Genomic DNA, 14795 nt, shown 5'->3' with positions numbered 1-14795 from the left:
AGACAAGATAGTTTATCCACCATTGCAGGCTTGAGACAAGAACGTTGGCACGTAACAATGTTCCCACCTGCACTAAAAAGCCTCTGATGGGAAGGAAGCTCGTAGCAGGAATGCATAGATACCTGCGTTTTAAATGGTCCCACATGTTCGACGGATTACTTCTTGTTGAGGCAACCACGGCAAGGCACTGTCGACAGGGCTGTTTATTGTTCCTTATATTCTTGTCGATAGCCAAAATACTTCCAAAACTCCTTTTGGAGACCGTCTTCCCTCGCTTCCTTCAACGTGTTGCTTGCTTGCTTGTTTTCACTTTGAGAACTGCCCCTCCTCCCTCCGCTCTGCTGTTCGGCCCCTCCTCCCTCCACTCCGCTGTAGCAGGGGGAGGGGGAGGAGCCGATGACTGCGGAGCTGGAGGGAAAGAGAAGCTGTGCGCTCTCATTCCCTCTCCTTCCTCAAAACAAACGTTTGTGGATTAAAAAAAATGAAATGAAAAAACTATCGCACGTCCTTGCGATGGGACTACTGCGCATGCGCACATCGCGATGGCGATGTTTAAACGATATATCGTTCAGGCCTACATTGGACCGAAATACATACTTGATTTGTTAGATTCCTAAGAAATATCTAGACCCCTAAGGTTGTCTGGAACCAGTCTCCTGTATGTTCCAAGAACAAGAACCAAGCACGGTGAGGCAGCATTTAGTTATTATGCTCCTCACCTCTGGAACAAGTTACTTGAAGGTCTGAAGCATGCTAAAACTGTTAGCTCCTTTAAATCAGGGCTAAAAACGCTTTTATTTAGCACAGCATATCGATAACTGTCTATGTAGTTCAAGCTATTTGCTTTCTATTCCTCTTGTGCTTTATCTCCATTGCTGATTTTAGTTGATTATTATTTTTAGTAGTAGTACTTATTTTTGTTATTCTATTCATGATTAAATGTGATTTTTATGTATAATTTTATTTCCTGTTTCAATTGTTTTTACGTTCTACTGATTTAATGTGATTTTTATAATCTTCATGTAATGTAGAGCACTTTGAATTGCCTTGTGTTGAATTGTGCAATATGAATGCATTTGCCTTGCCTTGCCTGTAATGGTTGGTCAAAGGCAAAAGCAAATTACTGTGGCAAGGCTTCCTACATATCTGTGGTATGTGGTCTGTGATGTCGTTAGTGAAGACATCGTCTGTGGAGATTTTTTTCCATGGTATTTACCTTTTCTGAAAAATATTCCAGCCAGAAAAAATAAGCCAGACAAGACAAGGGGGAAGCAACATTTGGTCATCTGGTGGTCTGTGAGGTGGTTAAACATGTCAAAGATGTGGTATACATTGAATTTTGTCATGGCAACTAATGAATACTGCTCGGATGAGGGAAAAGTACAGTTGCGATCTATTCAATGAAACTACCTTGATGAGAATATCTACAGGTGTGTTAGTTACAATTTATGTAAATGATTCATGTAAGATCTCAACACTGCCTTCCAAGGGTGATGTAATGTATGATCCTAATTCTCAAGAAACTCGTGCACATATGGTGGGAATGCTCCCTCTGCATCTAATCACCCAGTTATACCATTTTTAAAGGTAGGAGTGACATGCAAATTTCACATTTATGAGCTTTTAATCAGGCTATATGGACACTTCCTGGTGATGGGTAGGTTCTTAAATTTCTTGAGTTTCTTAAAGTGACAGAGTCCAATTTCCAGCCGTTTAAGACAGCCATGATGCAAACAAAATTTTAAATGAAGTAATGTGTGAAATATATAGCTTTCACAAATCAACTCAAGGTGAAAAATGTTACGTGAATGTGCTGTAGAATGATACCAAATGCCTGAAAAATAGGTGAGACCCGCTTTGATATGTAACTGCCAAAAGTTTAGTTGCAAGCTGTAACATGCTTGCTAACAGACTGGACATTGTTTCTGCCAAATTTGCCCAATATGAACCATTTCCAACTATTATCATTAATTACTACTAAATAACCATTGATTTTGCATCTCCTGACATTGTGCACATGCATTTAATATTTTAAATTACGGCAACACCTACCAGTCTGATTCATGTTGGACTTTTTGCTGATGGCCGAGCCAAATTTGACTTGATGAGGTCAGGCTGATGGGCTGACGTAATGTACATTGTTGTCGTGTTGTTGTATTTCTTGTTGTCATCATGTAATGGCCCGAGCTCGCTTGCTCCTCAAAGAAGGCTAAGTGACAACCATCATCCTTTCTTTGTGACATCACTTTCCAAAGCGCAGTGTTAGGCATCAAAGAATGAGGGAGTTCACAAATGACACGTAGCAGTGAAGTCACTGCAATGTGTTTGACATTGATTTTGGTCAATGCTGAAGCAATTCCAGAGGTAGCACTCTGGTCGCCTGCATGGCCACCATCATGGAACCATCTGACCAATACCATCATTCATTTTACCTACGACATCTGCGTAATATTTCATTTAAACAAACCATTTAAAGCAAATTTAAAGAGACAGTAACTTCAACTACAAACTACCTGATCAGCATGCCTGCAGTTAACATATTGTAAGGTTCATCCAAGTTGTCAGGCTAAAATTAGACAACCTTGTCAATCGGAAATACAACTAGCAACAATAGCACCAAAATATTAATGGTTAGTGTAGGTGTTTAATGTATTTCTTGTTGTTTTTTGTGCTTCTCTTTTTTCCATTCCCCCATAAACCCTTCCTGTTTGCTGCTTTCTCCTACTAAACGAAACACATTGAATAATCACAATGGGAGTATGTCATACTGCCATGTGATACATTAAAACTGTACAGACCAATAGGACACTCAGATTCCCATTCTCTGTTTCAAGCAGCTGAACAGGAAAGGTTTAAATAATAATAATAAATAAAATTACTTTATCTGTAAAAATGCCTTAAATTAAAATGAACAAATTACGATCAATATGTGGAAAAGGCTTCAAGAGATGTGAGATGCAGTGGATAGACTTCACAGCTCACATTTGTCCATCTTTTGACAGACAACATTAACAGCCAATACTAATAATAATATTATGAAATTATGATTGGAAATGGAAGTCTTCCCTGAGGGCAATGCTGGGAAGTTGAGCATCAGGCCATGAGGAAGCACTGTTCTCACGGGAATCCACCTGTGGTGCTTTATCGCACTGAATGGACTCATGGATGGCCTGTGAAGCCCTTTGAGACATTGCTTTGATTAAGGGCTTTATAATAAATGTTACTTGTGTTGCTTTGCACTGACCCAATCACTTTTCAATGATGGAATCATTCCTAGTTTTTCTGAAGACGCAACATGGGACAGTCATATTATTCCTGTAGATCAATATTGTTAGAGAAAGAAAATATGAAAATGAGAAGAAACGACAGGAGGCACATCAAGATCAATGAAGGAGATCGCTGACAAAACGTTGGATAGCACTGATTTAGGTTTCATGAACTTTGACAACAAACACAGTGACAGTATTGTGCAACGTATGTTCTCAGACTACATGTTTATCATATAAATTGTACAAATCCCCCCCCCTCCCAAAAAAGAAAATATATAATAATGTAAAACCTTTAAAGCAAACAAATGTTCAAACCAAATGCTATGAAAAACAGGCAACATTTAAGATTTAAAATTTTTGATATATACTTATATGTATTTTCTGTAACCCCTTTAAACTTTTCACTTCTTGAATATTAATGCTCGTCTGCTGCATGATATATTTAACTGAAATTGCTGTATTATGTTTATTAACACACAGTGGAACAGTGGTTACCACATCCGCCTCAGATCAAAGGTTCAATCCCGGGCTCCAGCCCTTCTATGTGGGGTTTGCATGTCCCCATGCTTGCATGGGTTTTCTCGGGGTATTCCAGTTTCCTCCAACATCCCAAAATTATGCATGGTAGGCTGATTGAACACTCCAAATTGTCCCTAGGTGTGAGTGTGTGTGAATGGTTGTTTGTGTCCTTTTGCCCAGCGATTAGCTGGCCCCTGATTCAGGGTGTACCCCGCCTTCTAGAGGTGTGTGAAATTTCCGATTCTTAGATTATTCGTGATTCGGCCATGGAAGATTCGAGAACGATTCACAAACATCCAAATTCGATTTATTTAATTATACCAGGTAAAGCGGAACTAAAACATAGTTAGCGCTGTCTTCGGGACACAATGAGAAACTGACCGAGAGTAAATATCATGTTCAACTCATGACGCTAAATAAAAAAAAACAATAATACCTGACTGTGGGCGACAGCCACTACAAACAACGCCCAGTTGCTAGTTGCTACAAACATATGACCACATAATTCTACGGTAGATATCACATATATATACAACTAGATAAGAAATGACAGACGATGGCGGCGTTAGTAAACAGCCGCTATCTTAAAGCAGTAGACTTCTCTGGAAGGCTCTGTTGTAGCGTACCTAATTAACTTTTTATCTAAACTACTCCTAAATCGGCAAAATCTTGACTTGAATCTATCTTTAAATAATGAAACAGTTTTAAAACTTTAACATGTCGAAAGTAGAAAGTAGACAGAAGGGAAATAATGGAATAATGGGAGAAATTTTAACAATAATGCAAGCAATTTTAACAACTTTAACGGTTGATTCACAACATTAAATTAATTGAATGTAGTTTAAAACTGCTGATACAGAATTGGGACTTGAGTATTTTATTTGCCGTTTTTAACTGTTAACTTGATACAGAAATAGTAGTTTGGTTCAGCCTGAGAGGATTTTTGAACAATTTTGGAACTAATGTGCGAAACCTTAAAAGCGGGGGGTTTGTGGGTGCATCAATAATCGATTTATAATCTGAACCTTAATCTAATTATTTGGTGCCCCAAGATTCCCACCTCTACCGCCTACTGCCCATAGTTCTCTGGGATAGGCTCCAGCACCCTTGCAACTCTCATGTGGATAACCTGCTGAGAAGAACAAATTTATGTATTTGTGTATGTATGTACAGTATGTGTGTATAAATACAGTACTTAAGATCGATTTTATTTTACAGGGGCGGAACTTAGGGGTATGGTGATGGTGCAACCGCACCCTGGCCCAGGCCCGGTTTAGGGCATAAAGTTGGCATGGTTGGGCGAGGGAAGGGTCAAACAGAAAGATGATGCGTGGATCTGTAATATAGAGTTGAGGAGTTGCCCGATAATAACTCTCCACTACATCCACCACCCGTTAGATGGTCCACTCTGGCGGTGCCGTATATTTTCATCGCAATCAGGCCCTATTCACATTGGTTCCATCACAGTTTTATTTTTTTTTAGCATATCACACAGCCTTAATTTGTGTATACTGTACGTGATTTATTATTAAGAAGATCAACAGAGTGAGGAAACTATCAAGTTGTTGCTCTCACAGTCAATGTCAATCAAGTGTGTCAATTGCGAAGTTCCCAGAGGAAAAAAAGCGGAAAAAGTGCCTTAATTCTATTTTCACGCCTATTATGCAAATTAGCTTTTCACTTCATCAAAGCCTAGTGAGAACTTGCTTCGATAATGACATGTGTGCTATAATGTGTTCTATTTTAATTAATTCTCAAATACTAAGGTAGAACTTTTGGTGAATTGCTCCAGCTATAGTATCACAGGACATAAGTTGTGAGTTATAATCAATCAATGCTATTTTTTTTCTCAGACAATCCACAGACCATTTCTTTAATACAATAAAATCACAAAAAATATTCTTTTCATTCTGATTCGAAACAGAACATTTTTACAAGGGTTTTCTACAGTCAACAGTTTACTAATCACGTTTCCACAACTTTCAATCATTTTAAGTACAGTATATATGCATGTATACTGCCATTGGCTGGCATCTGTGCCAGGTTTTAGAATTGTCACCCCGGGCTGCTACATCCATCTGCCGGCTGTCACCAAGCTGTGCTAAAGGCTCGAGAGGAGGTCACAGCGGGTTTTCCTGGAGAGCTGGCCAGTTGTCACCATGGTGACGAGCTCTGTCGGTGACGGCTAACATCTCATTGATGGCATCCATTTGTGTGGGGACTCTCCGCAGACCTCAACTCAACTCAACCAATGTGAAAAAATTAGGACACCCTATGGAAGCCTGTGTGTTTTCTAACATATTTGGTCATATGGATATTTAATATCAATTTTAGAAATCTTAAGGTTCAAGTAATATAACTAAACAATTACAACTGAAAAAAAATAATTTTTTTTATAACTTTCTGTAAAATGTAATTTTAAATAAATGCAATTTTTGTTGAGGAATAAATTAGGACACCCCTACATTTAATCACATCAAGGTGCATCACATCAGGTGCACATGATTAGAACATCATTACCCAGTGTCCTGAAGGAGGCTTGCCTTATTTAAACCTCACATCAACTCACATTTAGTTTTCTGTGCCCCTAACTGTTATGTGACAGTCATAGAAAAAATTAGGACACCCTATCAAATACTCAGTTGTTTATTAATAATTGTTCACATGTCAATGTCGGATCTTGTTTTTTTTCTGGAAAATAAAGTTATTTATTGCAGGTACACAACAAAAATTAACATGGTTTTACTCATTAAACCAAATATCAACAAATTTCAACAAAAATGCATCTTCTCACTGAGGAAAAAGTTAGGACACACTACAACCTAATCGGTTGGGTGAAATACCTTCAGTGAGACACTTTTTGTAGCCATCTACCAATCTTTGACATCGAAGAAAGTTGAAGATATGAAGAAAGTTTGCCCCACTCCTCAAGGCAGAATACTTTCAAGCGTAACTGACTGTTGTAGTCAGAGAAAACACCATGGTGAGATCAAAGGAGCTGTCTGAGGCCTTCAGAAAGAAGATTGTAGACGCTTATGAGTCTGGAAAGGGATTTCAAAACAATATAAAACCAGACATTCACTGTCAGGAAAAGAGTGTACAAGTGGAAGACATTCAAAAAAACTGCAAACATGCCCAGGTCTGGCCGTCGAGAGCAGACCTCAAGATGCTAAAAGAAGTCTCCAAAAACCCTAAAATGTCATCACAGGACCTACAGCAGGCTCTTGCTACTGTGGATGTGAAAGTGCATGCCTCTACAATCAGAAAGTGACTCACAAGTTTAGCCTTCACGGGAGGTTTGCAAGGAGGAAACCTTTGCTCTCCAAGAAGAACATTAAGGCCAGACTGAAGTTTGTCAGAGTGACTGTAGACAAAGATGCATCTGATGATGATGATCTGATCAGATGAATCTGAAATTGAATTATTTGGACACCAGAAGAGGGGACATGTTTGGCGTAAACCCAATACAACATTCCAAGAAAATAACCTCACACCAACTGTGAAGCGTGGAGGTGGAAGTGTCATGTTTTTTTAGGATGCTTGTTACAGCAGGACCTGGCCAGCTCACTATCATAAAGTCCACCATGAATTCTATGGTGTATCAAAGTGTGCTTGAGAAACGTGAGATCATCTGTGAAAAAAATGAAAGCATAAGCGAAACTGAACCCTGCAACATGACAATGACCCAAAAAATACCAGTAAATCCACCAAGGACCGGCTGAAAAGGACGAAATGGAGAGTCCCGGAATGGCCGAGTCAAAGCCGAGATCTTAATCTCATTGAGATGCTGTGGGATCACTTGAAACGGACTGTACATGCAAGAAACCTCTCAAAAATCTCACATCTGAAAGTGTTCTTCGTTGAGGAATGGGGCAAAATTTCTTCAGACTGATGTCACAGACTGGTAAATAGCTACAAAAAGCGTCTAACTGAAGTCATTTCAGTCAATGGGAGTAACACTAGCTATAGGTGGTAGGGTGTCCTAACTTTTTCCTCAGTTAGAATACAGTATGTATTTTTGTTGATATATTTGGTTTAATGAGTAAAAATGTTAATTTTTGTTGTTTAACTGCAATTAAATCACTTTATTATCCAGAGATGAAGAAAAACAAGATCAGACATTGATATGTGAACATTTCTTAATAAACAACTGAATATTTAATGGGGTGTCCTAATTCACATAATCTTGTACTGATCGGCAGAGGCGGGTGGTAACATATTACATTTACCACATTACATTTCATGACTCAATTACACCAATCAGACTCAAGCTTTCCGTTTTTTGATCAAGCTGTTCAATTACTTGGTGTCTTTAAAGCACCTTAAAAATTAGGTATTTGACATACAGCGATTTTTTTCAACAGGAGTTAAAAGCGCCAATTTTAAACTCTCACCCAGTTTTTATTTGCCATCGATTGACCACAAAAAATAAATAAATAAAAAAATGAGCATATGATCCTTTGAATTTCATAATTTTTCCCTGTCCTCCGTTAACTCCACTGGCTCCTGGTTTTCTGTCCCTGGTGTCCGTTTCACCACCTTCGGTTCCAGAGCATTTAGTCACTGTGCCCCCTAGCTCTGGAACTCCGTACCACCGGACTTTTGCAACATATCAGTTCTATCTCTTTTCAAATGCCCACTAACTCAAAACACAGCTTTTCAAGGTTTCTTAGCCACCTTGATCTTTAGCTCTGTTTGTCTCAACACATTTTTCCTACTTTTAATCTGTGTTTGTCAATTTTAATCTATCTCTTTTGCAGTGTCCTTGAGTTTTTTGAAAGGCACTTGAAATGCAATGCAATATTATTATTATTATTATCATTATTAGCATAGCAACTATGTATGAACTAGTATTCACTATTCAACTATTCAAACTAGGAATTAATTGCTCCAATAGAGGGCACTCATGCTCTTTGAACAAATGATGCTTCAGTTCTGAAGGTTTTTTTCTTTTCGAAATTTAATGAATTTTTTTGTGTATCTTTGACTTAATGCGGTTATGTAATAGGTTATAGTACATTATAATAACAGTTCATATAGATAACTTTGTGCTGAGAAAAACAATACCATTGTATAAAAAAAATCACAAAAAAAACATCACAAGCAGTTACTCACAACACGTTTTTACTTGTAATTGAGTACATTTTTTGAATGACTACTTTTACTCTTACTTGAGTAATATTATTTTGAAGTAACGTTACATTTTAGGCTACTCTACCCACCTCAGCTGATCGGCTCCTTAAGCCGCGATATGCAACAGTTACGAAATTAAATAACAATATTTGAAAAAAAAAGAAAAAAAAACCTAGGAGGTGAGGCCCAGAACTTAAGAGTGCAAAAGACTGGAAGACCATCAGACTGCTAAAGATTGGACAACTGCCGAAAACACTAACATTATAAAATTGTATAGCTATGAGGCAGTTAAAGAGTTTTAAAGAAAGTAACATTGAAAAAAATTGTAGGACTGATTTAGAATTCAGGACCAATCACCAAAGATCATTGGACTGCTTCTCACACTGTAACAGCAAATGTGCATTGATTTGTGGACATGAAACAGTATAAATAGAAATGATTTATCATAATGAGGTTGCAGTCAGTTTGAGGCTGACTCACAAAAAGAACATTTAAGGCGACAGCAGACGTTGTAGACGAGCAGATGCTAATCGCCATCAGCGCTAATCAATAGAGGCCAGCTAATAATCATGGAGAGCTGCCTACAGCAAACTCTCCATTCTGTCATTAGCCATCACACTGGGACACACACAAACACTTATGTCACGCTCAGACTACTACATATCTTTCACCAGGGTTACTGTGTCAGATTTGTCACCATCTTATTACATTACCACATTGGCAATAAAGAGGAAACAAAGAAGGAAAATTGAATTTTGCTGTGATTATTGTTGTCAACCTGTCGTCACCTACAGTGTATCACAAAAGTGAGTACACCCCTCGCATTTCTGCAGATATTTAAGTATATCTTTTCATGGGACAACACTGACAAAATGACACTTTGACACAATGAAAAGTAGTCTGTGTGCAGTTTATATAATAGAGTTAATTGATTTTCCCCTCAAAATAACTCAAAATATAGCCATTAATATCTAAACCCCAGGCAACAAAAGTGAGTACATCCCATCGACACTACGTACATCCCTTAATGTCCAAATTGAGTACTGCTTGTCATTTTCACTCCAAAATGTCATGTGACCCGTTACAGGAGTGCTGTCAGCATTGCTGCAGAGATTGAAGAGGTGGGGGGTCAGCCTCTTAGTGCTCAGACCATACGCCGAACTCTACATCAAATTGGTGTGCATGGCTGTCACCCCAGGAGGAAGCCTCTTCTGAAGACGGTACACAAGAAAGCCCGTAAACAGTTTGCTGAAAAAATGTTAACAAAGCACATGGATTGCTGGAACCATGTGCTATGGTCTGACCAGAAGGGCGGGCTCCATTTGATAAGCCTAATTGTTTTGATAGCAATTTTTGCAATCCTTAAAACTGAGCCCACTTCTGTAAGTACTGCCGATGTTATGCTTTCTGAGCTACAGCTTTGGAGGCAAGCCAGATTTTTGCATGTAAATATCAAATATCATTGTCTTGAGAAGGCCTTTGGTGCTACAGAAAAACCTCTTAAGTTGAACCAACCATGGATTGTTAGACATTTCGGCTGCTACTTTAGTGCTGACAAAGCTTGCCATCTGCTTCTTTAGAATTTATCAAAAAAATGGGATTTTATAGATGAATAAGACTTCATCCAATGATATGTATCAGTAAAAATAAGGATGTCCCGATCGGACATCTTTGCACCCGAGTCCGAGTCACCTGATTTTGAGAATCTGCCGATACTGAGTGAAAAAAAAATTGTTTTGTTCTCTAGAGAAGTATTTTTTATAGTACTTCACTCTTTTCAGGAGTATAAAACATATGTTTTTGTATCTTTTTGATAATGCCATTGTATTTCTTGTTTATTTTGTTACCTTTAGCCCCTTAAAAAGTAAAAAGTTCAACTCACTACTGCTCCCTTCATTACAAAAAAGTCCAATAAAGTAGTCAGGGGCTGCTCAAATGCTTTTTTTCCCCCTATAAGCATGTGTCGCATTTTGATGAAGCATGCATGGTACGACTATTGGTTCCCACATTGTCAGATACAACCAGTAACCTCTCAATTAAGACTTTTTCAAAGCTTTTTCAAGACGATATAGATGGATAAAAGCTACTGATTGTAAGACCATGAGCAAGGTATTCCTACCAGACTCTCTGGAGATTTGCACAAAGGCCTCTACGCCGCTTTCTCCGTAGTTCCCCTCGGAGGCCAGCGTGGAGACGTAGTTCCAACCCATTGCTGTGACAATGTCCATCATAGCCTGAGCCTGGTATGAGTCTGGAGGTACCACACGCGAGAAGAAGTCATAGCGAGTGTTGTCACTCAGCTCTGGCGCTGTTGATGCGTAGCTGATCTGGGGGATCTGAGGGAGAAAACCAATAACTTGACATACTTCCTGTGTTTCAAAATAATTTCATATCCACAGTGTATTGAGTTTTCCAATTTGCAGTGCTGTTAGAATACATAGCGAGAATACGCTAACAGGATATTTTTGACTGATGACTACAGTACAGCGCCATCATGAATCCTGCATGAAAACCTGACTTGGCGTGTATGTGACATCACTCCTCCAGATGGTGGGACTTATCCCATTGTTCCTCATATGGCTCAAACTGCTCATTGCGTATTTCATAATGTAAAGTTGAATGCTCTGTGCCCTAATGTTAGGAATTTTCCTGTATTTTATTATTTGTGAACTATTAGTTTATGCATGTATATTTGCTGACACATTAACTGATTTTTAACCATCTTTTAGCGTACATCTGGTGTGGTGATGACATCATAGCAGCATAGAGCCCGGGAGTTCAATGACATCATCAAAGAGGTGGCGCGTTCCATGACAAGCCGACGTGAGTCACGCTGACATTTTGGGGTTAAGATGCAGGAGAGGGGGACATGATGGCAGCTGACAGGCGCCTGCTGACACCCGGCCGTCGTCGCCCCTGTGATTCAGCCGGCAGGACAGACGGGGATAAGAGCGGCAGCCGTCTCAGTTAGCGTTAGCAATAAGCAAATGTCATAGTTCTAAACAAGAGGAAGAAGGCGCGGACATCAGGAGGAAAACTGTCTACCCACCCCGCGGCCTCACTGAACGATGACACGTCGAGATGTGATGGCTGGAGCATACGTGGGCGGTGAAGGCGGGAAACAGATCAGGCGTAAAGTGCGCCCACAGACGCCACAATATGAAGTTGTGGAAGAAGAAAAACAATGACAAAATCAAAATCTACAACAGGAAAGAAAACAAAAAACAGAATAAGGAGGACAAAATAAGTAAAAGAAAGAAAACAAAAAAGAACAAATAAAACAATGACAACAGAAAAAGGTTGTTTTTTTTCCCCAGGACTTTTGTCATATTTTTTACGTGAGAAGTTGACCACTGGTATTAGTCAAACCCTAACGCGATTGAGCACTCTTTTGAAATGGTCCCTTTCGTAAAGGCGTGACCTCTACTCACTCAAGTATGAAAATAAAAAACACACTTGCAATTAACTTAATGAGTCTTGCAACACATTGTTAGAAAAGTAGATGGGTCGCCTGTGTTGTTTGTGTGTGCATGAATGTGCAGAAATTGATGAATGCAGATAATAACAAATGTAACTTGATATGTGATTTATAGCAACTTGTTGGCCACTGTGGTCCCCATTCAGGAATTCACTTAAAAATATAGATGAATTTTTAAAAATCAGAACAAGATATTAGATGTTGAAATACAGTAGTTTGCGTGCGCCTCATTAAGTATGTTCCTTGATGTCCTTCGGCACTTGTGTCTTTGACGGTCAACTTAAATCACTTCTTTTATGCCTTGGTGCATCATTAACGTAACAAGTGAGTGCTCAATTGCGTTTACATTTAGCAATAATTCTTTCTAAGGGAAAACATTTGCGTTATAGTCATGTTTTTCACACTTTTAATGCCACAATGTATTTTCTGTTATATCCCGAATAAAATTTCATGAATTGCGACATTTTCTAAAGAATCAAATGACCTATAGGGATGTACAGTGTTCCTCAATATGTATTTTTTATGACTCAAGAAATTTACATAGCGTGGCATTTCATAAATATACTTTTTTTTCACATTTTACGTAAAAGCTACAATACTATGTGTGATACAATATTTCACTTTTTTCTCTGCAGATTCTCTGAATTTTTTGATGACATTATATAGCTTGGATAAGAAAATCCCCAAATTCCTTACAATTGTACATTGAGAAACGTTTTTAACTGTTTGACCATTTGCTCATGCATTTGTTCACAAAGTGTCGAACATCACCCCATTCTAGCTAACCAGCAATTGAACACTTCAGGGATGCTCCTTTCATATTTAGTCATAACACGCCCCTGCTCCCTATTAACCTTCTCTATTCAAATAATAATATAATAATAAATGTGGAAAATGATTTGAAAATCATTGTTTTTTGTTTTGATTTACATTTTACATACCTTCCTAACGTCATTGAAATAAAGACAAGTGAGTAAAGGGTGTTTCAATCCCATTTTTAAAGTACAGCATTTCCCATTTACCAACGGTATATACAGTGGGGCAAATAAGTGTTTAGTCAACCACCAATTGTGCAAGTTGTCCTACTTGAAAAGAGTAGAAAGGCCTGCAATTGTCAACATGGGTAAACCTCAACCATGAGAGACAGCATGTGGAAAAAAAAACTGAAAATCACATTGCTTGATTTTTAAAGAATTTATTTCCAAATTAGAGTGGAAAATAAGTATTTGGTCACCTACAAACATGCAAGATTTCTGGCTGTCATAGAGGTCTAACTTCTAACGAGGTCTAACAAGGCTCCACTCGTTACCTGTATTAATGGCACCTGTTTTAACTCATTATCGGTATAAAAGACACCTGTCCACAACTTCAGTCAGTCACACTCCAAACTCCACTATGGCTAAGAACAAAGAGCTGTCGAAGGACACCAGAGACAAAATTGTAGACCTGCACCAGGCTGGGAAGACTGAATCTGCAATAGGTAAAACGCTTGGTGTAAAGAAATCAACTGTGGGAGCAATTATTAGAAAATGGAAGACATACAACACCACTGATAATCTCCCTTGATCTGGGGCTCCATGCAAGATCTCACCCCGTGGCGTCAAATTTATAACAAGAACAGTGAGCAAAAATCCCAGAAGCAAACGGGGGGAGCTAGTGAATGACCTACAGAGAGCTGGGACCACAGTAACAAAGCCTACTATCAGTAACACAATGCGCCGCCAGGGACTCAAATCCTGCACTGCCAGACGTGTCCCCCTGCTGAAGAAAGTACACGTCCAGGCCCTTCTGCGGTTCGCTAGTGAGCATTTGGATGTACCAGAAGAGGACTGGGATAATGCGTTATGGTCAGATGAAACCAAAATAGAACTTTTGGTAGAAACACAGGTTCTCGTGTTTGGAGGAGAAAGAATACTGAATTGCATCCGAAGAACACCATACCCACTGTGAAGCATAGGGGTGGAAACATCATGCTTTGGGGCTGTTTTTCTGCAAAGGGACCAGGACGACTGATCTGTGTAAAGGAAAGAATGAATGGGGCCAAGTATCGAGAGATTTTAAGTGAAAATCTCCTTCCATCAGCAAGGGCATTGAAGATGAGACGTGGCTGGGTCTTTCAGCATGACAATGATCCCAAACACACAGCCAGGGCAACAAAGGAGTGGCTTCGTAAGAATCATTTCAAGGTCCTGGAGTGGCCTAGCCTGTCTTCAGATCTCAACCCCATAGAAAATCAGTGGAGGGAGTTGAAAGTCCATGTTGCCCAATGACAGCCCCAAACATCACTGCTCGAGAGGAGATCTGCATGGAAGAATGGGCCAAAATACAGGCAACAGTGTGTGAAAAGCTTGTGAAGAGTTACAGAAAACGTCTGGCCTCCGTTATTGCCAACAAAG

General features: G+C 39.1%; 1 protein-coding gene across 2 annotated transcripts in view; it reads right to left on the bottom strand.

Moving 5' to 3' along the window:
* The window catches only part of LOC130916220 (metabotropic glutamate receptor 8-like), an 86574-nt gene that overhangs the window by 54022 nt on the left and 17757 nt on the right, over positions 1–14795 (bottom strand). For both annotated transcript variants that reach the window (XM_057836743.1, XM_057836744.1), the window contains exon 3: positions 11041–11257. In XM_057836743.1, coding sequence (XP_057692726.1) covers positions 11041–11257 — 217 coding nt within the window. The remainder of the gene's footprint in view (positions 1–11040; positions 11258–14795) is intronic.

Source organism: Corythoichthys intestinalis, chromosome 5, assembly GCF_030265065.1.
Source record: "Corythoichthys intestinalis isolate RoL2023-P3 chromosome 5, ASM3026506v1, whole genome shotgun sequence".
NCBI lineage: Eukaryota > Metazoa > Chordata > Actinopteri > Syngnathiformes > Syngnathidae > Corythoichthys > Corythoichthys intestinalis.
The sequence above is the reverse complement of the archived record's forward strand: the minus strand, read 5'-3'. Positions and strand labels throughout refer to the sequence as shown.